This window comes from Ruditapes philippinarum, unplaced genomic scaffold (assembly GCF_026571515.1).
Source record: "Ruditapes philippinarum isolate M1 unplaced genomic scaffold, ASM2657151v2 ctg425_1_1_1_1, whole genome shotgun sequence".
Taxonomy (NCBI): domain Eukaryota; kingdom Metazoa; phylum Mollusca; class Bivalvia; order Venerida; family Veneridae; genus Ruditapes; species Ruditapes philippinarum.
Window position 1 is genome coordinate 237,898 of NW_026864449.1, and position 13,112 is coordinate 251,009.

General features: G+C 30.6%; 1 protein-coding gene across 1 annotated transcript in view; it reads right to left on the reverse strand.

Annotated features, from left to right (window-relative positions):
• Window positions 1-2,733: 2,733 nt before the first annotated feature.
• The window catches only part of LOC132725584 (beta-parvin-like), a 47,135-nt gene continuing 36,756 nt past the window's right edge, over window positions 2,734-13,112 (reverse strand). Inside the window, exons 12-13 of the mRNA XM_060710722.1 lie at window positions 8,866-8,938; window positions 2,734-3,014 (exon numbers count right to left, since the gene is read on the reverse strand). Of these exons, the coding sequence (XP_060566705.1) occupies window positions 2,932-3,014; window positions 8,866-8,938 (156 nt within the window). The 3' untranslated portion in view covers window positions 2,734-2,931. The remainder of the gene's footprint in view (window positions 3,015-8,865; window positions 8,939-13,112) is intronic.

Sequence of the window (13,112 nt, forward strand, 5' to 3'; positions counted from 1 at the left end):
CCCTGTAGGTTCCTAAATTTCTTTTATGTTAAGATTGACATCTTGACTGTTCCAAATTCAAAGCTGCACAAATTCATTAAACAAATTCAGCAGGCTCCAGGTTTACAATAATTGATATACAAAAAGTCATGTACATCTAATTATAATTTGAACAATTTGAGAGTTGATTTTTATTTGACAGTTAACAATAAACATGATTTACCATTTTTCAATGTCAACATGACCAGACAGTTGATACAAATACCTCCCTAGATGTCATAATGAAAATGATATTATGTACTTCTTATGCATGCAAAGTAAATGAAATTGTCAATTATGAAAGATTGAAAACAGTGCACATTAACCAAAATCTGAATGTTAAATTAGTGTAATTTGTTTAATGTAAGGAAGTCTGGGGTTAAAGGTCGAATAAATCTAGGGTAGGAACTATATTGAATTTATCATACAGAACCCGGACAGGGAAATATCGTATAATGCTGGAATCGTTCAATCATGGAATTATTGTCATTTATGATACATATATGAATAAGACAATAAAAATAAATACAACATCCATTTTATTCCTGCTGAATAGAAATTCAAATAGGTCATAAATATTGGAATTATGTCATTTTAAATTCTGTAATAATGTGTCATCAAGTCTGCTTGCTCATTAAATTTTATTTGTGCAAATCACTTGATGAATGTGTAGACTCGCCTTTCTGGTTCTAAACTGGTGGCATGAATCCCGGATTTTTCACCTGGGGGGTCACAAAAGTGGTGATTCATATTCCAAAAGTGGGGTGGGATGGGGTGGGGTGTGGACAAGTGTTCCAGAGAGTGTCAAGAGTCAAAATTTTGCAGATTTTCAGTAGTATTTTTTATTTTATGATTTTTGCTTAAAACAAATCATTTAATAAACAAATTGCAAAGAGGTTCGGTGGTCATAATCATCCTCTTGATTAGTGCAAGTATTGGGGGAAAAGACCAAACATTATAATGTTTAATTCCAAAAAAAAGAGAGAAAAATTACATATTTTTACAAATTTTGAGCTGATATAACACTGCCATGCATTGTACTTAAAATCATTTCAAAATTACTAAGAGAAATACATGTATCATATGTATAAAATTGTATTATCTATGCATTGTCTACAAAAAATGTACATATTGTATACCAAAAAAAAATATAACAAAAAAAATATTATGTACAATCTATATGATACAAATATATAATGAAAACTAATAAACATACAAAAAACAAAAACAATCTGTTATATCATGCCTTTAAAAAAAAAAAAAGCAATGTCTACATTACCCTATTTATTCACATATAAGATAGTTAAAACAGGGACTAAATTTTACATTAAAACCAGCAGCATCTTGATTTGACTCACATCTTAAAAGTATTTATAGACATGTATATAACATGTCTTCAATCTTTTTTTAAATACGAGGGTTGTCCGGAAAGTTTGTAGACAAGACTATAAAATAATAATAATCGGTCGTATCAATATGATATTTTGTAATTTTGCTTAAATTTGTATTTGCTTCATATTTCTTCATGAAAGAACGTTTAACATTGCACATTGGTAACTCATGGTTGTATAGAGATTAAAATATTGGTGAAAATTGTTTGTGCTCTTAATTACATATAAGTATCACAAAGATATGCTCAAACTTTTTAGAAGTGGAAAAAGACCTCAGGTGAACCTACTGTGCATTACTTAATGCAAACAAAATTTCTTTATAAATCTTACAATAACTTCAACGAAATTCTATTCCATAAATTACACATATGATATCCTTCATAAATAATGAAAAAGAATATAAAATTAAAAAGAATTCTCTGTTTTTTAAAAAAAATTCTTGCTCAAAGTAACCAGTTTATAGTAAAGAAGAGAAAAACAAAGAAACTGTAAATCAGACTGCTATTTTTTTCAGTACCAGCTGAATGTTCATTAAAACATGTTAAATTCCCATTTGAATAGTTATTATTTATTAATAATAAGTTAAACAACACAAAATCAGGCCTGCATGTGACATTTTTATGATGTTTCAGTCCATTAAAACCCGTTCCATGTCTGGTTTAAAACAATCATAAATATTACAGTGTTACGCTTATGAACATTGTTTTATAGATTTGTTTTAAATGCTGTTAAAAATATTAATATACTGACATCTGTGAAGATTATTAAAATCATCTTTATTGAATTATAAATTATGAGAACATCACATTTTGAATGATTGAGGATGTATCATATTAATTTGATTTTTATGAAAATTAGATAAATAAATAGAAGTTGATTTTGCTGGGGTTTTTTTGGTGTAAATTACTAATATGAGCATTCAGCCATGAAAATGGTACAAAAATCAATACAACAAGAGCTGTCAGTAGGACATGTGGTGTGCTCGACTATTCTCAGTGCTTGATAAATAGAATTTTCTACATTCAGAAAAGCGTCAAAATTCTGTCAAAATCCATGTTAGAGTTATGGGCCTTGGATAGTTACCTCCTATTAAGCTCTCAAATATGTATGTGAAGTTTCAACCCATTCCCTTCAGTAGTTTTGGAGAACTTGCACACATAAAGATAACTGTGACGACAATGCAAATGCTGGGGTGAGTACAATACCTCTCCCTATTCTTCGAACAGTCGAGCTAATAAAATCATAATGATACCAAATTAGAATTCATATAATATAATATACGCTAGTCAAATACAACATCTATATGCTGACACACATGCATTCATTTGCTCTACATTTTAATTTGATTGCCTTAAAAAAACACAACTAAAATTAAACAATAACTGCAATTATGAACGAATAATGATAATATTGGCACTTGTATAATAATAAAGATCTCTTCATCTTGGAGATTCTCCGTTTTGCTGAACTGTTTATTCCATGACCTTGACCTTTCATAGAAATGTCATACATCCATGACCTTTTACGGCATTGGTGTGTCCTTGTACTTAGTGAAAATGTTGTAAAGAACTCTCAAAGTGCACTTCAGGTCAAGGTTAACAACATCTGAAAAAAAACAGACAACAAATTTTATATATATCATATAACCTTTTTGTGTCACATATAGTAAGGTAATAAAGTAAATTTCCAGCTTTACTAGTGGAGGAAGCCCTCAGATGCCTCTGTGTATAATTTCAGGTACAAGCAATGGCATGAGTAGAACCACCCATCTTCTGATGCAAACCCACGTCAGTATCAGTGATTACTAGTAATATCATAATAGTTTGCAGTCACTTGCCAACAATGCTATGGTCCCTATAGGGGCGGGGGTGGGTGGGGGGGGATGAAATACATCGATCCTGAAAGGGGGAAAATGCGATAATTTAATCTCTAAATGAGGAAATTAAATATATATTTCATCTGAGAAAGCTATCTGGCTAGCTTACAAAGGTTAGTAGTTATACTCAGTTGTCTATTTGATCAGATGGGTCAAAGGTCATCTTTAACCAGTTAAATGTAATCTCCTATATAGTGGGAGGGGTGGGGTTAATCCTGCTAAATGTTCATTGTTTTTTGACTGAAGGGAAATAATTTTTTAGGTGACTCCAGTACCACCTACACAAACTTCCTGGATTGCCTTTTTAGGTTGGGTTTTAAGTGACAATAACTTACTTTGTAAATCAAACCAATTTAACAACTGTGACCGAGCACCCGTTTTTTTTTAGGCTTGCCTATTTTTTTGCCATTTTCTATTCATTGAATTTTGATGTTAAGGAGATGTCATTTAGAGAATAGGCAGGTGTGACATTGACTGCTTATAAACAAATGAAAACTGGCAGTTCAATTTAAATTTTGTACTTAAGCTACTATCAATGTCACATACACCAATGTTGTCATGGACAAAATTATAACTAGGAAGCCCGTTTCTTCCCTTTTTTAAGTAGGAATCTGAGGCAATAAATCTCACTTATTTTTACAAATAAAATTTAATACACTCATTATGGCTGCTGTGCAGGAAATGGGTGCAGGGAAAAATGGCTTGTGTCACAATTCAAATTGAAGGTAATCTTTCATTTACTGTACTTCATGATGTTGTAAGGGGACTTGAAGGAGTGGCATGAGGTTGGGAAGGGGGGTGTAGTTGGGGAGAGGTGCATATAAACAAAAGTGATTTAGTAAAATATAGCATATTTCTAGAAATACTTTATCTTTTTTTTGTGCATTGTGTAACAATTATATTTGCATATTTGCTTAACCATCCTCTTACAGTCTATTATTACCATCATAGCTAAATTTAGAAACTACATGTATAAAACATCATAATCAAATCCCTCCTTCCTTCAGAAGTATATAAAGCAACAAAAACCTAAGTAAAAACCCAGACAGACAGAAACTTCATGGCCCCATGTAGATTACGAAAAAGTAACAAGAAATCTATCATAAATCTGTGCACTATACAGGACAATGACCAACCTACTTTATCTAAATTAACATATTAATAGGGTGTCATTAAATAATTCCAATTTATAATTAGCAAGTCTATATAACATTAACGAAGGTACTAATTACAATGAAAGTATCATACCTAATTTTATTGATCATAAATGTTACAAGATTTATTTAAACAGACTAACAAAGTCGGGTTGAAGATATAAATAATACTGAGCTATCAAAAAGGTGAATATTCATTATTAATAAATCTGTTTTTCCAATCATATAAATGAATTTTATTATCTGAATATGACATTTCATAATAATTAAAAACATCACAATGATGTCACTGGCATTTTAAGTGTCTCGTGCTAAATTTCAAAGCTAAAAATCTGTCACATGAAATTTGCGTCTTTAAAATTATCATATCACAGTTCTAACACTATGTGTCTCTTTTTTTTTTTTTTCTGTTGTTTATTTATTCATTTTTTTTTTTGGGGGGTGGGGGGGGGAGTTGGGAATGAGAAATATAATTAATTACCCTCTAACTACTGGAACTGAAAGTTACCAGTATGATCTGGTCTGTAGTACAGACTGAGAACAGTTAATAAATGTTTACAAGTTTGAGCCTTGGTCAAGATATAGAAAGAACACCATACATGTATGTCATCATAATATAGCAATAGTCTTTCTTGCAAAAACATTTTTAACTCCTTTTTCGGGCAGTAACAGTAAAATTAAGTTACGGAAATAAGTTTATTTTTCGCACAAGAGGCATAGCATTGTTGTTTTTGATTTCAATATAGCCTCTGTAAGGAAATAGAATACTGTTGTTTGAACTAAAAGTTCAAATAAGTGTACAATTCTATTCAAAGGATCATTTTTGGGGAGAGGCTAGAATAAGGGTATTAATTCACACTGCAAGAGTCATTAGCATGTATTGTGAATGCACCTGTTGAAGTCTTTTCAATCCCCTTGTTAGTATTGTAAATGACTTGTTGTTAGATTTAATTATATGCGATAATCAGTGCCTGCATGATGATTGGCAACTGTAATTTACTGCTGAGAGATTTTGGGGAAGTTTACAAAACAGCCCCTTGATTGCTTGGACTGATAGTTCAAAGCTTAAGTCAGTCTTTGTTATCTGTTTTATAATTGAAATTCTTTGAACAATTTTTATAAACTTTGCTTTATATGTAATGTGTTTGATATAGGACTTTGCTTAGTTTAAGAATTTAAGTTCGGTGTAATATATATGTTGCAAATAATATGTTAATAATGTCAAGGGCATAATTGTTATGCATATTTTGACATGTAAAAGGTAATTTTTTGCAGAATACTTTGCAAATTTTAATATATATATTATACAAGAGAGTTGTAATTATCTTAATGTCATGTGGTTAATTGACATTTTTCTTGGTTAATTGACATCTTTCTTGATAAATGCATGCCAGGCAGCATTCCTTTCATTGAAACAAAGTTAATTGCAGTATTATTTATGTTTAACCCTTAATTAACCTGCTGAATTTGAAATTTGAACAGTCTTTTCTTATTTTAAGGGATTTCAATATGAAATATATATATATAAAAATTGAGCTTCTTGGTAATTAACAACTGTGTTTAAGAGCCAGCAATCAGACTGCAAGTATTAAGTTCAGATTGCCCTGTCTTATGTATCTTAATCAACCCTAGACCCCTTCCCATGATTATTTCAAGATGTTCATACAAATAACCACTTAGTAAGTAACTTCAACCTGTCAAATGAAGAGTAAAACTGGCAGGCATTTTTGTTCAAATCTGATTCTTTCCACTAAAATAAAAAGAGTCTATTGATGATCTAGCAACCTTGACCAGACTTTAATAAATTAAAACACCCTGCCGATATTGTGTAAGAAGTCCTACTTTGAAGTTTGAACTGTCCTACTGTCCATTGTAAGTTTGTTGGCTTTTTCAACCCTTTACGCACTGATTTCTTGGAAGAAAGTGTCCAAATTTCTATTTACAGAACTGTCCATTATCAATATTTTAGGGAAAATATGTTGTAAAGTATATAGCCAGTTTAGACTGCATGTGTGTGAAAGCTAGACTTGCTCTATACTCGTAGCAAAGACTGTTTACTTTCAGTTCCAATAGAGAGTATGGTTTAAATAATATCGAAGTACTAAACTAAGCAGTTATTGCTATAAAAGTCTGGTAAGGTACAATAGTCCCCAGTGTCAGGTACAATCCTCCCTAGGGTGAGGTTAAATGATCACCAGGATCAGGTATAATAGTTAACAGGGTCAGGAGGGAACAAATATCCCTAGGGTCAGATATAATAGTCTCCACGGTAAGATAAAATAGTTGCAAGGTTTGGGTATTTAAGTCTCCAGGGTTAGACTGAAAGATCATATAGACTGACCTGGCATTATACAGGGGGCACAGGAGTTACAGAGAAAAAAAGCGCTTCAATTCTGCTTAATCAGCCAAGAAAATCAATGTTTACTTTTATCACTATATTACTTTAAACAATCCACTTGATCACATTTTCAACTGTCTTGTTTACAAAAACAAGCATAATCATGGTTTGAATCAGTTAACAGCAAGTTTAAAATTTGACAATTTCTAAATTTGACAATTGACAAAATTAAAGATACACAAATCAATTGTTGGATTACATAATGTCATAAATAATGGATTTTCAAAAAGAGCTGAATTTCATTCTAGTTTAAAATACTTGTACACCAAATTGAGGACAAGTTTCAATAATGATTGATGACTCATTAGTAAATCACTAGAATTTCTCATGTACCCTGTCACTGCAAAGGTATCTGTTCACCCCTCCAGGGTTACCAATGATTAATCAATCATTAAGTAATTTTAACTGTAATTTAGACAAATTTTCATCACCTTGAGGGCTCTTAATTGATAATCAATCACATAATATTTTGTTAATTTGACTGACCAAGATCTAAAGTTTATGAAAACAATGCTTAAAGATAAGTCTCCAAATGTGACTCCCTCATTGGTCAATTTGAAAATTTCAAATCAGCCAATCAAAAACTTTCAATTAACATTATAAAATACAAATGTAAAGAATGGAGGGTATCAACACATCACTACCAAATAGGTTAAAATAAATGATAAATATCAACTTGTTTTGATCATAACTAATAGTAAATAATAATAATAATAATAATAATAATAATAATTATTATTAATAATAAAAATAATAATAATAATTATAAAATACTTAGAAATTCCTCTCTTTCTTAATATTTAAAACATAAATGAAATTGCATGTATCAGAATCAAGGCATATTAAACAAAGCAGAAAAAAGGTTTCAAAGCACCACTTCTCTAGATAATATTATAAATTTTATGAAAATCAAAATTTGATTTAAAATGAATAAAAATAAAGTCAAGTGTAAAAAGGAAGTAATAACACATGGCAAATCATAATAGTAATAAAGGAAAAAAGTCTGTCACATTTTGCATTAAACTTCAAAGAATCGCGTTGATTATGAATATTGACAAACTTTTTAAAGAAAGAGATTTAAAAATTTTTTTAACTGATCGGAAAAATTAGTTGCTAATCATTTCAATACATAACTGGACGCATGAAAGGAATAAGGTGGCTAAAAGCCACTTTCTAAATGTTTGTTAATGAAATACAAAAAAGCTTTAGAAAGAAAACAGAAGTATATACTTGACAAAAGTGGCAGTAGTCAGTTAGCAGGTATGAATTTTGTCTACAGGGAGGATAAATAAATCAACAGTAACAGATTTGTAGTGTTACCACAAGCCATAACAATCTACTGCAAATCAAATTACTGGGCATGTAATCTGTTAATCACTGCTAATAGCTACTTCAGCTGTCTGCTATAAATCATTCTTGTTTCTCTCTAAATGCTGTTTGGCGGGGCTTATCAGCTGCACTCATACACCCGAAAATGACCGGCTACTGTGTAATGCTAGTATTTTTGATTGACCAAAATTTCAATTCCCATACTTAAATTTGCTTTTTTAATTTGAAAGCTTCTTTTTTAAATTTTATGTGACAATTCTCCATATGGTCCATATGTGAAAATATTCAAAGATTCATGAATGATGTTGAAAATATCTTTACAGATAAAATTTTCCATGTTCAACATGTGGACATATTCCATTGTTCATTAGAAGATTTTTTAAATACATATTTCATTGGTACATTTTGAAAAAAAAAATCTTAAAAGATTTAACTTTTCATGATCCATATGTGAAAATATTCTGTGGTTAATTCAATATGATCCATGTGAAATTCTTCCATTGTACATGAGTGTATGTTAATTCTCCATGAGCCATATGTAAATATATTACATGGTCTATGAGTATATGTTGAAAATTCATAGTAAACTTTGTTACATTTTGCCAGGGGTATATCTGATGACATTTAATTAAATTCTCCATGCTTTAATTAAGTTATATTAATTCTAGGATGAGAAATTTAAATAATAACAATGCCCACCTTCAGCACGAGCCTTTGGTTTAGGAAGTCCAGCATCCTGCATCAATTCAAAGGCAAAACCTACATTGTGTACCTGAAATTATACAAAACAAAAAACATCATATAATTTATGTCACATGACTTTTAGGTGCTACTTATTACAACAGAGAACCTTACCTCATATCAGTAAACATAATTAACGTTTCGTGAAATGAAGCATGCATCTACAGTTTCAAAACTATACCAATTTCACACTATTTACAACAGGTATTTTTTCTGTACAATTATCATGCAGTTTAGGAAAAGCAGTCACAATTTGTTCTTAAATCTATTGTAATTCAGATATGACTGTGTAACCCTAAAGCTTAAACATTCATAGTACATACTATATGGGTTTTCCCTTCTACCATCTGGAATTCATAAAACATGGAATGGGTTTGTAATTCTATAAAAAACAATCTTACAACGACCTCAAATGACCTTTATACACAGTCAAACACCAAGAAATACTTAATTTATGACAGAACAAAATTTTTTCATCACTATAATTTCTCACAAGTTACAACCTTCCATGGAATAACAAAATTACTATAAACTCGGAATTATAAGCTGCCAACATTCTAACCATGATGTTTTCATTATAAAACTTTCATGAAAAAGCCTGGCAGACATGTTTTCGCCATGGTTACCAGATTGACACAAAGACAGACTGGCATACTAAGAATTCTTAGCAACATGTCTCAAATGCCAGTCTCTGGTTTTGTGGCGGAGAACCAGTCTTGGAATGTGAAATGGAACTTTTCCTAATAACATGTTAATTAACTTTCAGAAGTCAGTACAGACAAAGCCACATAAAATATCAGATTATACCCAAGCCAGGAAAAAATATCTATAATAAAGAAATAACAGGATTAATTCACAAAATGTTAACTTTTAACTTTCTTTCTAACAGTACAGGAGTTATCACAACCCAGCAGTATCCTACCTGTTTATAAAATTTATGTATTTTACAATAATTGAAAGTAAAAACAATATAGTTGAAGAAAAGATTTGAAAGATTATAATAATTTAAATTTAAATGCATCCAAGGAACAGATTCGAGAGTGTGTCTTTAATCTAATATATTCCTATACAATCAATCTTAAGTAAATTCTGTATAAACTACCAAAACATACATAAAACTTTAGTAAAAACACCAATAATAAATTGAGGGACAATTTATCTGCCATAATGCACATCTTTATAGTACCACTGTTTTTTTTTTGGTCAGTTTCGACTCTAAATCACACTAGAAAAGACTGTATAGCAATTGTCTAACTTTTACAACCATAATCAATGTCACATTATATATTGTCATCCAAATTAAGTGGCTTTTGGGGGCAGGTATCATTCAATAAACAAAGTTTTATCAGCTCAAACTTTTATTCAAGGGTCAAAATTTCTTTCTTTACCAAGTTATAAGGTGTCAGTGAAAACTGTAATAAAATCAACTACAAATGTACTTAAAATTCAATTCTATCTGTGCCCCATAACAATAAAAATCTGTCATTTTTTCCTGAAAAAAAAAGGACACAGGTTCATAAAAACGACCAGTCAGAAATGGAAATTTGAAAGTTTAAACTTATACGACCCCCCTCCCTTTTTTATTTCTTTCTTCACCTGCATAAACAAACTTGGTCATAAAATTGTAAAGATATAAAACACAAATTTATGTTGCCTATTTTAAGTCTTATCAAAATACTGTTTTATCTTGGTCTAAAAGTTAAAATTTCATAATTATGTATTGAATAATTGTTTTTTTTTAAAATAAAATCTACAAAACTTAACAAATTCAACTACACAATAATAAATTTAAATGAATAAAACTTAATTAAAACCTTGTTATATGTATACAGAGAGCAATTATTGACTTTATTATCTTTTCATAACTTCCAGTTGTGCTTTACCAAGAGTGTTTTCATGTGTGGTTTAAACAAATTGAGCCACGTCATGACGAAACCAACATAATGGATTTGCGACCAGCATGGATTCAGACCAGCCTGCGCATCCGCGCAGTCTGATCAGGATCCATGCTGTTCGCTATCAGTTTCTCTACTTGTTATAGGGTTTGTAAGCAAACAGCATGGATCCTGATCAGACTGCACGGATGTGCAGGCTGGTCTGGATCCATGCTGGTCGCAAACCCATTATGTTGATTTTGTCGTGACGCGGCTCAATTAAACTGAAATGGCATCTAGCGGAGGTAATTGGTAAAACAATTGGTTCCAATTAACCAATTATCCAAGACAACCTTCCTTTTAATTAATGTACAAGTTACCTTAGAGTCTGGAGTGCTATAATTGGTTACATAATTACACTAACATTTCTCTAAAATCAGACAAACAGAGGAAATATACCCCCCACTTATTAAGATGGACAGGTCCAACTTCTAAAATCTGGCACTTTCCATTATTTAGGTGGAGGGGTTTCAGTATTTTAATATTCTACTTATAAAAAATTAAAAATAAACATATACAGACTAACTTTTACCCATTTGATTTTGTAAGATGGACCAGCCCTACCTATCTGGAACAGTTCATTATCAGTTATAGAGATTTATAATATAAAAAAATAATCTTGCTGAACAGCAGCTTTTGCAAGTGCATATAAACAAGATTCTATATTGAAAGCATTAAGGAAAATTCATGTCCTATGTAAGTTTTTCAATAATGACATAATTATTGTCTGTCACTTTATTGCAGTAACGGCTTAACTCCTATTAAATCATATAAGGAGTTAGTCTGTTACTGCAATAAGAGGACAAAATATACAGGGTTTTCATAAACTGTTTAAAAACATTTCATATGACTTAGCACTTGTTGTGACAATGATATATCCCCTATATATTTTTCTAAGAGAAGATCATGGCATAAGAAAAACAGGAAGTCTCATTTTTTCCCCCGACATATCGTTTCTTTATTAAACAAATTAGAAAATAAAACCATTCACTTCCAAACTCCTTTCCCATACTTAAGCCTAATTTCTATTATTACATCCCTTTAATTGAAATTTAAAAACATAGTATGAATGAATGTAGTATTAGCCCAGGGGGACAGGGGATTATAGGGGATAACATTAGCCCTGTTGTCATAAATGTCATCCTATTTCCCTAAACATGTCTATCAGGGGTCAAATCCTAATAGGCTTTGCAAACAATTAGGTATCTTGGGGCCCGTTATCAATTGTCGCAAGCCCCCTGTGTTTAGTTGTCATGAACATAAAAGTGGCAGAGATAGGCTTTCATCACTGTCAACTAGGTGACCAAAGATTTTCTCATCTAATAAGGAAAAACAATTTTCATTTTATTTTAAAGCAGCAGTGCCTCCAGATTATTGCTAATTTTATGAAAATTTTGAAAATGTACTTAAAAGTAAAATATTGTGAAGTGATCAAAGAAAGTAATTTACACAGTGAAAATGGCACTAAAATACGATCCATGTAAATTACCGTACATAGGTCAAAATATACATAAATACCTCTTACTGCGTTAGTTACACAGTAGAATTATAGTGATTGATACTGCAAAATCAGTCATTAATCGCACATAACATGTAAATAATTGATTAAATATTGAATCTTTTTACTTTTCTTAAGATCTTAATACATTTTTCTAAAGGTTTCATGAAATATTTTGGCTCATCTGGAGGCATGCAGCTTTAACTTTAATGCAATAGTGTGCTGGGAAGGGGATAGGGGCAAATGTCAGTATACCAAGTAACCAACAAAAAAAAAAATTTGAAGATATAATTATGTCAATAAATGACAGTATTAATGAGAAAGGGTAAAAAGGTTAAACAGAAAGAATGACGGAAAGAATACTCATCGAGTATATAATATGCTCAATAAAAAAAAAATAAATATTAAATCTTAGAATGGCATATGGTATTTGATAATATGCTCATGAATTTTAATCTACAAGTCAATTATTGAAATAATTTGCATAATAGCCTAATTGTCCTTCATCTTACTGCTATTTAATTATTACATTAATTATGTCAGTCATCTAATTGTAACGCAAAAACAACAGGAAATATCTGAATCAAGTACAGTTAGGTTATATCATTTTAGGATCATATTGATAATGGCAAAATTAAAATTTTACTTAAATTTTTTTTAGATTGACATTGTAAATCTATTGAGTTTTAACGTATTCATAATGATTATGTAATCTCAATTACAAAACAATTCACTTCTTGCAACTTAAATTATAGAAAATAGCGCTTCCTTGA